The 15000-nt window shown below is 38.7% G+C and overlaps 1 protein-coding gene and 1 long non-coding RNA gene across 3 annotated transcripts in view; one reads left to right on the forward strand and one right to left on the reverse strand.

Annotated features, from left to right (window-relative positions):
• The window catches only part of vdra (vitamin D receptor a), a 62989-nt gene extending 48116 nt beyond the window's left edge, over window positions 1-14873 (reverse strand). The window contains exons 1-2 of one of the 2 annotated variants that reach the window (XM_056233309.1): window positions 14737-14873; window positions 14408-14467 (exon numbers count right to left, since the gene is read on the reverse strand). In XM_056233309.1, coding sequence (XP_056089284.1) covers window positions 14408-14467; window positions 14737-14767 — 91 coding nt within the window. In that variant the 5' untranslated portion in view covers window positions 14768-14873. The remainder of the gene's footprint in view (window positions 1-14407; window positions 14468-14736) is intronic. The other variant, XM_056233310.1, reaches the window with a different exon arrangement.
• Window positions 11033-11973, forward strand: LOC130069431 (uncharacterized). The gene is made up of 3 exons (XR_008803761.1): window positions 11033-11214; window positions 11319-11428; window positions 11936-11973. It is a non-coding gene; the product is annotated as an uncharacterized LOC130069431 (long non-coding RNA).
• Window positions 14874-15000: the final 127 nt, after the last annotated feature.

Genomic DNA, 15000 nt, shown 5'->3' on the forward strand with positions numbered 1-15000 from the left:
CAGGGTAACCCCGAGCCCGCTCACACCCGTCCCGCTCAGCAGGGTAACCCCGAGCCCGCTCACACCCGTCCCGCTCGAGCAGGGTAACCCCGAGCCCGCTCACACCCGTCCGGCTCGAGTTGATCCGAGTCTGCGGTCCCAGTTACAGCAGGAGCGTCTAAACCAGTCCAACGGTGATCAAACCGCTTTAAACCCACTGATGAATAACACACACACCGCCCTCTACGAAGGAGGAAACGCACCACACACACACACACACACACACACACACACTCCCACACACACACTCAGGACGTCCCGCACGCGTGGGACAGCACCAGAACATGAACTCACAACATCACACCGTGTCTAAAGAATGTGCTGCGGAAAGTTTTCCTTAGTGTAATGGTTTTGTATTTTAATAACAACAAAAAAAGAGAAAGAGATAAATGGCATTATTACAATACATGTCAAAAAATGATACTTTTTATATATTTAGCTGTACTGCTGTTAATTTAATCAATTACATTAAATACTTTAGCCAGAGTATTTAAATGATTACATTTATATATTCAATTAACTTTTACTTTTCTAAAATATGTACAGTATGTGTATATTTTACAGGTGAAACTCGAAAAATGAGAATATGGTGCAAAAGTTCATTTATTTCAGTAATTCAACTTAAAAGGTGAAACTAATATATTATATAGACTCATTACATGCAAAGTGAGATATTTCACGCCTTTATTTGTTATAGTTTTGATGATTATGGCTTACAGCTTATGAAAACCTTTTCACAATATTCTAATTTTGACTTTGGGGTTTTCATAAGCTCACCCAAACTCTTGCACTTGGACACTACAGACACATGTTCATCATTGCCCTGATGGTGTAAACGGGGATTTTGTTTCGTGAAGCTCAATATCTCATCATTTCTATATTCTGTGGTTTTGAGCTTTGTGTTCCTCATATTTAACCTCCTGTGAAACAAGAAGTCATTTCTAGACACTGTCATGTTCCTCGTCACCCTGCTGTGCCATTTAGAAGATATTTTACTCATAAAAAATTCTAGGGGTGCCAATAGTGATGGTGTTTGAGGAACACGTTTACTTCATAATGTGATTTACACCCCACTTTCAATTCTTTTACTTCAATAAAAGGTTAGATGTTTTCAGCAGTTTTTTAATGAAAGATGAAAAGGATTAACAATGCAGATTTTCACAGCCATCTTTGATCACATTTACCAGGGCTGTCAATAATTCCGACCACAACTGTGTGTGTGTGTGTGTGTGTGTGTGTGTGTGTGTGTGTGTGTGTGTGTGTGTGTGTGTGTGTGTGTGTGTGTGTGTGTGTGTGTGTGTGTGTGTGTGTGTGTATATGTATTGATACACTCACGGTGCCACACCATTTCCTTGCTACTTTCAGTTCCTCTAAACTCGAGCAGTGCCAGTCTCTCATAACTGTTTCAAAGTAAAAACACTTATTAATTTGAGCCTTTTTATGGTTTAAAACATAAATAGAATCCAGTTGACTTTATTATTCTATTTTTTTTTATTCCACTAGCAAATAATTTTCTAGTTTTGCATAAATCAGCTACATTTAATTATTCTATTTAATCATTTTTTGAATTATTCATTTATGATTTTTTGAAAAATAAATAAATTTACAAATAAATCCTCTTAAAAACTTTTAAATACTGTAATCAAAAAATTAATATAATAAAGAAAAATAATAAGAACACACAAATATTTTTAGTTTCTTAGTTTAAAGCAGATCTCACACTCCTCACAGTGAAAACACTGATGTGGATCAATTCTATTCAAATTAAACAATTACTATACAATAAATATTTTTCATGCATTTAAAATTTTGGGGGTTTTTAAACTAATTTTTTAATGTATTTATTTGAAATACACTTAAATAAAATAAATAGTTTAATTTAAAGTTTAAAAAGTTTAGTTTAAACTTTAATATAGTCATCAAAAATAAAATAATAATAATAATAATTCACAAATATTCTTAACAGTGTTTAAAGCAGATCTTACATTTTAGGGCAAAAAAAATAGTTATAATAATAAATTAAACTCAAATAATTAAATAAGTAAAAATTGGAACAATTGAAATTTGTATTTAAATGCATTTATTAAGTTTATTTATTTGAAATAAAATAGTTCTAGAAATATTAATAAATGCTAATAAAAATGGTTTTGATTCTACAGTCATCAAAAAATGATAATAATAATACATAAACATTCTTAAAGTTTCTTACACTTTAAAGCAGACTTTAGAGCAGAAACGCTTGAACTGATAAAGTAAATTCAAATAATTAATTTACCTTTTAATTTTTTTTATGCATTTATTTGGAATAAATAATTTTACAAATATAAAAATAATGAGAACTGATTATACAAATCAACAAAAACAATAATAATACACAAATACTCTCACAGTGTATAAAGCAGATCTCACATTCGAGAGTTTAGAAACACTAAACGTTATTAAAACGTCATCTTGGCGAACAAACCACGACTGTGGCATAATCCACAAACTATCATTAGCATGAAGAATCTTTCTAAAACACCCAAACCGTGTCTCTAAGGGAAACAAAACACAGACGGCGAAACAGAAGCAGACGGAAAAAAAGAGGGAAAAAAGAGGGAAAAAAACTCGGGAAGAAATTCTTGAATGGGACAGACATGCTGTATCCCGTCCCCCTCGTGTTCCCTCAGACACATCCGGCGGATTCCATCGCATCAGCACTTCCTGTCGGGGGAGGGGAACACAGGAAGGGGAGGGGCTCCCGCACGGGGGCTTGTCACGCGGCAGCCAATCAGAAGCCTCGGGCTCGGGTTACACAGCCAATCAGAGCAGCTGTACCCTGATGCAAGGCCCCTCGACACACACACACACACACACCCTGCATTCCTCTGACAAGTGAACGAGTGACAACTCAAAACATGAGGTTAAATAACCACATACCCTACAGCTGAACAAGACTATCTTTTTTGAGTGATAAACAGTTATAATATGATGTTACGTGGTTTAAACTCGTGTATTGAGTTAGATATATTAGGTTGTTTGAACACAATTAAATTAAGTTGTAACAAAATGTAAAAAAAATTGTGTTGTGTTCAATTTAATTAAGCTAGAGGCAAATTCTTTTTTTGAGTGTGATATACAATTTAAAATAAGCTAAAGTAACACAATTTTGTAATATTTTGTTACAACTTAATGTGTTTGATTACCTTAATAAATTTAACTCAATACACGGTTGAACAACCACATCGCTGTATATCCCCTCACAAAAGAAGAATTTGTCTCTAGCTTATTTTAATTAATTAAATTGAACAAAAGAAACACGATTTCTTTTACATTTTTGTTAAAGCTTAATTTAATTGTGTTCAATCAACCTAATAACTCAATACACGGGGTGAAACAACCACATTACATCATATTATAGCTGTATATCACACTTTTAAAAAAGAATTGGTCTCATTCAATTTAATTAATTAAAACAAACTAAAGTAACAACTTAATTTAATTGTGTTCAATCAACCTATTATATTTAACTCAATCCATGAGGTTAAACCACATAACATCATATTATCGCTGTTTATCACTGACACTTTTATCTATTTAACTTGAGTAAACTTTAGTCTTAGGACTGTGTCTCTTTTAAACATGCATGTTCATTTCTATATAGATTCTAATTTGGTTGTTGTAGCGGATTTATTTATTACCGTATTAGAAGTGGTGTTTGTGTGATTTTACTGTGTGCAAGGGTTATGAGTCATGTGTAAGGGTTATGAGTCGTGTGTAAGGGTTATGAGTCGTGTGTAAGGGTTATGAGCCGTGTGTAAGGGTTATGAGCCGTGTGTAAGGGTTATGAGCTGTGTGTAAGGGTTATGAGCCGTGTGTAAGGGTTATGAGCTGTATTTAAGGGTTATGAGCCGTGTGTAAGGGTTATGAGCTGTGTAAGGGTTATGAGTTGTGTGTAAGGGTTATGAGCTGTGTGTAAGGGTTATGAGCCGTGTGTAAGGGTTATGAGCCGTGTGTAAGGGTTATGAGTCATGTGTAAGGGTTATGAGTTGTGTGTAAGGGTTATGAGCTGTGTGTAAGGGTTATGAGCCGTGTGTAAGGGTTATGAGCTGTGTGTAAGGGTTATGAGCCGTGTGTAAGGGTTATGAGCTGTGTAAGGGTTATGAGTTGTGTGTAAGGGTTATGAGCTGTGTGTAAGGGTTATGAGCCGTGTGTAAGGGTTATGAGTCGTGTGTAAGGGTTATGAGCCGTGTGTAAGGGTTATGAGCTGTGTAAGGGTTATGAGTTGTGTGTAAGGGTTATGAGCTGTGTGTAAGGGTTATGAGCCGTGTGTAAGGGTTATGAGTCATGTGTAAGGGTTATGAGTCGTGTGTAAGGGTTATGAGTCGTGTGTAAGGGTTATGAGCCGTGTGTAAGGGTTATGAGCCGTGTGTAAGGGTTATGAGCTGTGTGTAAGGGTTATGAGCCGTGTGTAAGGGTTATGAGCTGTATTTAAGGGTTATGAGCCGTGTGTAAGGGTTATGAGCTGTGTAAGGGTTATGAGTTGTGTGTAAGGGTTATGAGCTGTGTGTAAGGGTTATGAGCCGTGTGTAAGGGTTATGAGCCGTGTGTAAGGGTTATGAGTCATGTGTAAGGGTTATGAGTTGTGTGTAAGGGTTATGAGCTGTGTGTAAGGGTTATGAGCCGTGTGTAAGGGTTATGAGCTGTGTGTAAGGGTTATGAGCCGTGTGTAAGGGTTATGAGCTGTGTAAGGGTTATGAGTTGTGTGTAAGGGTTATGAGCTGTGTGTAAGGGTTATGAGCCGTGTGTAAGGGTTATGAGCCGTGTGTAAGGGTTATGAGTTGTGTGTAAGTGTTATGAGTCGTGTGTAAGGGTTATGAGCCGTGTGTAAGGGTTATGAGCTGTGTAAGTGTTATGAGTCGTGTGTAAGGGTTATGAGTTGTGTGTAAGGGTTATGAGCTGTGTGTAAGTGTTATGAGCCGTGTGTAAGGGTTATGAGTTGTGTGTAAGGGTTATGAGCTGTGTGTAAGTGTTATGAGTCGTGTGTAAGGGTTATGAGTCGTGTGTAAGGGTTATGAGTCGTGTGTAAGGGTTATGAGCTGTGTGTAAGTGTTATGAACTGTGTGTAAGGGTTATGAGCTGTGTGTAAGGGTTATGAGCCGTGTGTAAGGGTTATGAGCTGTGTAAGGGTTATGAGTTGTGTGTAAGGGTTATGAGCTGTGTGTAAGTGTTATGAGTCGTGTGTAAGGGTTATGAGCCGTGTGTAAGGGTTATGAGCCGTGTGTAAGGGTTATGAGCCGTGTGTAAGGGTTATGAGCCGTGTGTAAGGGTTATGAGCCGTGTGTAAGGGTTATGAGCCGTGTGTAAGGGTTATGAGCCGTGTGTAAGTGTTATGAGCTGTGTAAGGGTTATGAGTCGTGTGTAAGGGTTATGAGCCGTGTGTAAGGGTTATGAGTCGTGTGTAAGGGTTATGAGCTGTGTAAGGGTTATGAGTCATGTGTAAGGGTTATGAGCTGTGTAAGGGTTATGAGTCGTGTGTAAGGGTTATGAGCTGTGTAAGGGTTATGAGTCGTGTGTAAGGGTTATGAGCTGTGTAAGGGTTATGAGCTGTGTGTAAGTGTTATGAGCTGTGTAAGGGTTATGAGTCGTGTGTAAGGGTTATGAGCTGTGTAAGGGTTATGAGCTGTGTGTAAGTGTTATGAGCTGTGTAAGGGTTATGAGCTGTGTGTAAGCGTCATGAGCCGTGTGTAAGTGTTATGAGCTGTGTAAGGGTTATGAGCTGTGTGTAAGGGTTATGAGCTGTGTGTAAGCGTCATGAGCCGTGTGTAAGTGTTATGAGCTGTGTAAGGGTTATGAGCTGTGTGTAAGGGTTATGAGCCGTGTGTAAGTGTTATGAGCTGTGTAAGGGTTATGAGTCGTGTGTAAGGGTTATGAGCTGTGTAAGGGTTATGAGCTGTGTAAGGGTTATGAGTCGTGTGTAAGGGTTATGAGCTGTGTAAGGGTTATGAGCTGTGTGTAAGTGTTATGAGCTGTGTAAGGGTTATGAGCTGTGTGTAAGCGTCATGAGCCGTGTGTAAGGGTTATGAGCCGTGTGTAAGGGTTATGAGCTGTGTGTAAGGGTTATGAGCCGTGTGTAAGGGTTATGAGCTGTGTGTAAGGGTTATGAGCTGTGTAAGGGTTATGAGCTGTGTGTAAGGGTTATGAGCTGTGTAAGGGTTATGAGCTGTGTGTAAGTGTTATGAGCTGTGTAAGGGTTATGAGCTGTGTGTAAGTGTTATGAGCTGTGTGTAAGTGTTATGAGTCGTGTGTAAGGGTTATGAGCCGTGTGTAAGGGTTATGAGTCGTGTGTAAGGGTTATGAGTCGTGTGTAAGGGTTATGAGCCGTGTGTAAGGGTTATGAGCTGTGTGTAAGGGTTATGAGTCGTGTGTAAGGGTTATGAGCCGTGTGTAAGGGTTATGAGCCGTGTGTAAGGGTTATGAGCTGTGTGTAAGGGTTATGAGCCGTGTGTAAGGGTTATGAGCTGTGTGTAAGGGTTATGAGCTGTGTGTAAGGGTTATGAGCTGTGTGTAAGGGTTATGAGCTGTGTGTAAGGGTTATGAGCTGTGTGTAAGGGTTATGACTCGTGTGTAAGGGTTATGAGCTGTGTGTAAGGGTTATGAGCTGTGTGTAAGGGTTATGAGCTGTGTAAGGGTTATGAGCTGTGTGTAAGTGTTATGAGCTGTGTAAGGGTTATGAGCTGTGTGTAAGGGTTATGAGCTGTGTGTAAGGGTTATGAGCTGTGTGTAAGGGTTATGACTCGTGTGTAAGGGTTATGAGCTGTGTGTAAGGGTTATGAGCTGTGTGTAAGGGTTATGAGCTGTGTGTAAGGGTTATGAACTGTGTGTAAGGGTTATGAGCTGTGTGAGCTACTGGATGCTTCGGGAAATTCAAGTATTCATCAATCAATCAATCAATATGGACATCCTTACACTCATACCTGGACGATTGATTGAAATTGTTTTATTTTTGAAAGTATTTTGTAGTCTTAACTCTCCCGGTCAGTTTTATCTGTATGAATCGTGTACGGTCTGTAAAACATCCATCCTCTCATGAATTATTGCTGTGGCCTCATTTTGAGTCCCTGCTGAGGAAGGGGGCGTGTCTACACCTGATTGACAGCTCTTGAAAATGTAGCCCCTCCCCCTTCTGACTGACATGTAAAGCAACCAATAACTGTTAGTTTCGTGCAGCCTCATGTTTAGCGGCATGAAAATGTCGACGTATCTACGATAACAGACTGGCTAATTAATTATTAATTTATAAACATATACTGTAACAATTTACTGCGAGCTTCACATACTTGTGAAAATCCAGTGTTTAGTTGATTCTACAATAACAATCGATATCAAATCAGAATCAAGAGCTTGAAGTCTTTTTTGAGCACTCAACGCATCCACACACACACACACACACACACAGGTCAAGCTAGTTCATAAGTAGTTAAGCATGTCGAAGGCAAATTACTCATTTTGCGTTTAACAACATCAGTTCAGACTTTCGCTGCTGATTTTCTTGTTAACCCTTTAAGTGCCACACCCCCTTTTTTGAATAAACATGAAAATGCACAATCCGAACTTAAATGGTTGTAATTCAGAAATGCTTTGGAATATAGATGTAAGATTGGTCTTGTTTTAAAGAAGACATTTGGCAGATTTTTGTAGAAGTGAAACAGATTAAGAAAGTGAAACAGAAAAAAAGTTATAGAAGTTTGAGTTTAGCAAAATGTCAAATGTAAAAAATGTAATTATTCATATTTTATATAAAATATATTTGTTCAATTCCTGGTGGACTCTAAAACTGCAAGAAAATCAAAGCCAAAACTCTTAACAAGTTGTGTTTCAAATTTTAGGTTGATATCTCAATAAATGAGCTTTCAGTGAGAGTGTGTGTTTGGGCGCAGTACCGAACGCTTCCACTAGGTGACAACCATTTATGAAGTAGGCATCTATTCAGAAGTAGTAAGGGAAGTTTGGCATATTTTGATATGAATTCAACCTCTAATAAACATAAAAAGAACACGTATGTCCGTAATAGCTTTTTATATACAAAAACATACAACAGACACAAATAAACAAACTTCACAACAATAAAAAAAACCCATCTGGTTCCAGTAGTTTAGTCTTTTTCCAGTGTTTAACAACTGCAGTCTAGACTTTCATAGCTAAAAGGCAAGAGTTTAAGAAGATATATAATAATAGAGCTTGTTTTGTAGTTTTCACATAGTTTAGGCTACGTTTACACGACGTTTATTCCTTCCTGTTTTTCGCGTTTAGACGACAACGTTGTTAAAACGATTAAAAACACTGCGTTCTGCAGTCAGGCCAGTAGAGGGCGATGTCACGGTGTAAAGAAGCTTTAGACTGAACACATGCATGACTCCTGATCAGTGCTCATAGTCACAATAACAATCGATATCAAATCAGAATCGAAAGCTTGTGCATTGATTCGTGAAGCTCTACGGCACATGCAAATCTCAACATTTTTAGTCTATTCATGGTGCATTTAATGTGTGTTTGAGCACAAACGCTGCTGACGCGGAGTTTTAATACCTTTCGTTAGAGGTTTGATCGCAGCACTAACACCAACTATGAGCAATTAACCAAATAAAAGCCCACTACACTAAAAGCAATTCCATTAATGTAGTAAATGTGCGCCTAATGAGACTTATAAACATTTGATAGCATTAACAGGCAGTCTAATGACGCTCCGCTTTGTGTTGCGTCGCCCCTGGAAACGACTAATCACTCAAACTATTAAAGTGTACTTCCTGAAGGTCCAGTGTAGCGCAGACGGGCTCATGTGGGAGCCATTACACTCCTGTAGACACACAGATCGTCCAGGACCCGCTGGAGGAACTCCGAACTCCACGCAATCACAGGGTAATCAGTGCGGGAATGCTAAACTCGGCGCTAAACGCTTTAGTCTCGCTGAGCAGTGTCACATGGAGGCCTCGTGGTGCCTGGGTGGTCCCGATAGTGCGTTCAGATCCTGAGCACATGCAGCAACACACACACACACACACACGTATGCATGCAACACACATACACAGGCATGCAACACACGTATGCATGCAACACACACACACACACACACATATGCATGCAACACACATACACAGGCATGCAACACACACACACACACACACGTATGCATGCAACACACACACACACGCATGCAACACATACACACACACACACATGGAACACATACACACACACACATGGATGCATCAACACACACGTGCAACACACATATGCATGCAACACACACACAGATGCAACACACACACACACATGCATGCAACACACACACACACACACATGCATGCAACACACATGCATGCAACACACACACACACACACACACACACACACGCATGCATGCAACAAACACACATATGCATGCATCAACACACACGTGCAACACACAAGAATGCATGCAACACACACACGCATGCATGCAAAACACACGCATGCATGCAAAACACACACGTATGCATGCAACACACACACACACGCATGCATGCATCAACACACACGTGCAACACACAAGAATGCATGCAACACACACACACACACACGCATGCATGCAAAACACACGCATGCATGCATCAACACACACGTGCAACACACAAGAATGCATGCAACACACACACACACACACGCATGCATGCAAAACACACGTATGCATGCAAAACACACACGTATGCATGCAACACACACACACGCATCAACAAAAAGTGCAACACACAAGAATGCATGCAACACACACATCACACGTATGCATGCAACGTACGCACGCACACATCACAAATACGTATGCATCAACAAATGTATGCAACACAACACACGCACACATCCCACACACATGCATGCAACACATTTCATATGTGCATTTTTCATAATACACGTAAATACCACACCGACCAACTGTCATAATACACGTAAAATTCTGTTACTTTAAGTTCACTTTTTAAAACTTTTGTCACTTCAGCAATAATCCGCCAAGTGTCGTCTCTGAGAACTTCAGTCTGTCGCTCTAAACCATTAAACATCTACCACAGTTTAAGATGGAAATGTAATTTTCAGGTTTATGCTCAAAAAGTGAACAAATGGATTATAAATACAGTGTAAATATCAATTTAGTACAAAAAAAAAAATCCCCTTAAAAATACAAAATATTAAATAAAAAACAAACTAAAATAGTGCATTCATTTCATTGACAACATTTGTTATGTTTGACTGACACATGAAGAGCACCAGAAACTTCCAACGACAACTTTCATAACTATACGATCATGTTATTTCACAAGAACATCAGACGCTTCCCAACACCTGCAGCTCATCTGATTTTTTTTTTATTAATAAAAAAAATAATTGGTCATTATTAATATGCATCTACACTTGCCGTAATGCTGCAGAATCACAAATGAAAGCAATCCTATTTAACAAATCTTACATCATAACTAGGCCCTGAGGTCATCAGAATTGGCAAGTTACTATGTAAAAATCAGGTCAGATTAGTTAGTGCAGTACCGAACAATGAGCACAGGACCTATTCATCTTCGTTAACTTTCAGTTCATATAAATATTCACAACTACAACTATAAATATACAACTAAGGTTGAAATTAACATTAAGATTAATAAATGCTTTAGAAGTATTTTTCATTGTTAGTTCTTACTAATGTTAACAAATGGAACCGTACTGTAAGTGTTTCCATTTAATAAAAACAATAAATTAATTCAATTTAACCACCAACATCTGCGGATTGAAGATGAAGAACGCGCTGAATCTGATTATAACAAGACTGAAGCGAACACGAATGTTTGTAGTTTACAATTAATCACAAATTTTTAGGGGGCGAGGCAGAAGTTTAGGGGGATTTGATTACACTATTTCAGATAGCCCGTCGGGCAGGCCAGTTATGCATTTTGGTAGCCCGACTGGAAAACACAATAGCCCCGGGACGTCGGCTAACGATTTTGTGAGCCCTGACATTATTTCACATTTCTTGCTGTACAGCATGTATAACTTTGTTTATTCCCATTTTTATTGACAGAGTGCTCACAAATCGCCTCATGTCTATAATGAACATGGATGGGACTGGTGACAAGCTGCCTTTCAGAAGAATGGAACTTTATAAGGTCACAATAGGTAATTATATTTTCTATTTGTGCACCTATAGCTCTATTCTCTACATGATTTTTATTTTGATCAGTATGTGCAAGATAAATGGCAATTGCTGTTACATTTTTCAGGTGCCATCCAGAAGTCACAACCCGGCATCACAGAAGCTTCCATTGGTAGCCTTACGGCCAACCATTTGAGCGCTGCACCGGACAGAAGAGGGGGCACTGGACGCCGGAAGGTAGGAGCTGCTGCAAACAATGTAGATCTAGGCCCAATCCCATTTCTCTGTTTTTACCCTTCCCCTTCATTTTACCCCTACACAGTATCCTTCGAAACAGAGTGGAAAGATATAGGGGTAAAAATATTCTCCATGGAAATGAGGCACCAATAGCCTACATAGGGAAGAGCTCGGACGAATGTGATGTTTTGATATCGCTGCTCTATGGCTTTGAATGAATATTCACATTCTACAATTCAGTACAAAATGTGGACTGATTACTAGCAGTGAAATGAGATCCTGACATATGACACTATTAACAGATATTAACAAAAGTTTGACTCGATCCATTTTTCATATATTAGTACACATCTGGACCTCTGACTACTGCATGTGATTAGGCTATAATCTTTAGTTGTCTATATACTGTGGAGTAGCCTACTACTGATGGGTACTAAGCGTTAGTTATGTTAATGGACAGGCCCCATTTTAATGTTTGCTTTCTTGTTCTCTTGTTCCCTTTTACAGGCACTTGAGAGCCCTGGAGGTCTGAACCCATAGTGCCCCCACTATTACACTGCTCAAAAAAATAAAATAAAATAAAAACATATCAGATCTCAAAGTATGTGTATGTTGTCAGTCATTGTACATTAAGGTTGGAATTGAGTGATGCTTGGCATTGAAATGATATCAAAATATGTCAATAAATTGATGTAATTTTGACATCAATGTTTGATGTCACATTTATGTTGAATTGATATTGAAGCTTGATATTGAATGACATCAAAATAGCATTAAAATGACATCAACATCATGACATCTTGACGTCAAATAAATGTTGAATTGGCATCAAATGCAAACAGCATGACATCAAAATAACATCAAAATGACATCGGCAGAGGTCAAAATCTTGACATCAAATTGACGTTGTCACTTTGACTTTCATTTTTGACCTATTTCGTGACGTAATTTTGACGTCAATGTTTGATGTCATTTTGATGTTAAATTGACATCAAATGCCCACTGGGTAAAGCACCATTTCTCTGGCATTTCCAAAGACTCATAAAATATAATACCGTGGCTTGGATTGATACACAGTCTAATGAAACACATGTTTTACAATTTTATGAGCCTTATATTTCCTATTTGAGCCAATGCAGATAAATTATTGTAAAGCAAATCTAAATTGGAGCAAAAGCGTACTATGATTGGTCAGCGCAAAATAGCAGTTATCTGATTGGCTTAAGTAGACGGTGGGCGGAGTCAAACTATTCGTGGATTTGTCTGCACGTTTTGACGCTAGAAGCTTTCAATAACGTTGTATGAAGTAGAACCCTTTTAAATTTTGTTCTTGTCCTCTGGCACCGTTTTATTTTATTTTTCTTTAGTTACTTTGTACTTTTACTTTAAATGATTATGTCTCATTGCATTGTTCTGGTTCGTGGCATTAATAAAAAATAAATAAAGTGTTTCAATATCCACACATGCATGTAGTCTTAAAACACTGCATGGCAAGAACATCCGTGAGCTTTAAACGGTACATTTACTTTAAACAAAACAATTTGCAAATAAATAAAATGAGATTTGCAACTAACAAAAAAAAAAACGCTTTCTATGTGTGTGTGTGCGTAACCGCGATGCACACGCGCACAGAAAGCGTTTTTTTTTGTTGTTTTTTTTGCAAATCTCATTTTATTTATTTGTAAATTGTTTAGTTTTGTTTATCTCTTTACATTAATTTGTGAATTTCAATCTATCTATGTGGAATAACGCAACATGTCTAACCCCACAGAACCGTCTCATGCACAATAACCACCCTAAACTGGAAAAGTCTCGTGCACGAGGGTGTGTGTGCGAGTGTGTGTGTGTGTGTGTAGGGTGCAGGTTCACAGCACAAAACCACAGATGATGACACATGTACCGTTTAAAGCTCACGGCTGTTCTTGCCATGCCGTGTTTTAAGACTATAAAGATTTACAAAGAGCAAAGGCTGTGCTACGGTACAAAACAAACACAACACAAGCCAAATAGGGCAAAGTTTATCTAATATCATCTGCAGGAAAAAAAAAAACTGCGTCACACAGACTCATCCCACAAGGACTCTTTCAATCCAGAGATGCGTTTAACACAAACTAAACACTCTTTTCTCCACTTCTATAGACCACAGATATGCTCAACAGTGCACCAGTTCCCAGTGCAACACAAAACTCAAATGCAACAGATGCAATATGACACTATAACTACCACAAATACAAAAGAAATGGTCGGCTTGGCGGAAAACACTCAAAACATTTGAAGTCCTGCTCATATTTCTCATCATGTGTGGGTCTGAGCCCGAGGCCAGTGTCTGATCCCGTCTCACATGGGGACAAAAGAGCAAAACTAACTAATAAAGTGGAAAGAAGAGCTTTCAATAACACTCGTAATGCCACTAACAAGCACTCTAATAATAGATGGATTCACCCGGAAAGCCACTGAGTTACTCTTCTTTATAAAGGAGGATGAAAATTAATTATGGACAATAAATTATCGATATTATATATCAATGGGATGTTGTTTTTAAAACGCACACATCTACAATTTTACAAAGCTTCAAGAAACCACCAAAAAAGTATCTAGAAGGAAGTTTGAACTGCATAATTTTTTTTAACTCGTAAAAATAAATGCATTAATAAAATGCAACTCCCCATCCATTTCTGCATAAACAAGGGTTTATTTTGTGCTCAGTGTCTTGTTCTTAAAATAAAGACAGATGTGTTAAAGCAAGAAAAATACTAAACACTAACGTACAAATTGTTAATTCATTAAAACTTTCACTTCTCCTTTTTGTAAATTATACGAGGTCAACATTCACAACGCAGCCCGACCTGAGCCAGCCCAGAGCAAACACTGCTATCTGTCGGAGAAACTGTTACTAGTCGAAGAGAAACAACAGTAAACTCACACACACAAACAATAAAAGCTCCTGAGAAACAGTGAATGCAGTGAGAGAGTCTCTACCTGATGTGGCATCACCGTTTACTCGGGGTTCACACGCGCCAACTTCACGTTTAGATTTACCTATTAAAACACACACACATATATATGAAAGTGTGATATAATATCGTGTTTTTTCCCAAAATATGATGCATCTGTGATCATGCTGTTTTGTGTGTCGCACATACAGACACACACACACACACACAGACAGACACACAAACATACACTCACGCGCGTGCGCGCGCATACACGCACTGCATGGCCACATATTCGCATCAAAACTGACCACTAGCGATCCAACACAGTTTTCTCAAGTACAAACACCATGATTTCATTAAAGTATATTTTACCAGAATTAATCAGACTCGTTCCCTTAATCATCCACTGAATCCAATAGCAGGCCGCGGTTAAAACTCGCGTTTAGTCCCACCGATCGCTTTTCTTTCTCCAGATAAACCAGCAGTGAACGGTCAACAGCTTTACCGAGCCCCGCCCTCCGCCTGCATATCTATAGACCCAGAGCACCAATCACAGGCGTCCGCTGACATGCCCTCTCCGCTGATTGGGCGGAACGCCTGACAGCTGGATTCTGATTGGCCGAATGGCGCGCCACT

Source organism: Rhinichthys klamathensis, unplaced genomic scaffold, assembly GCF_029890125.1.
Source record: "Rhinichthys klamathensis goyatoka isolate OS25496 unplaced genomic scaffold, OSU_Roscu_1.1 h1tg000366l_1, whole genome shotgun sequence".
Lineage (NCBI taxonomy): Eukaryota > Metazoa > Chordata > Actinopteri > Cypriniformes > Leuciscidae > Rhinichthys > Rhinichthys klamathensis.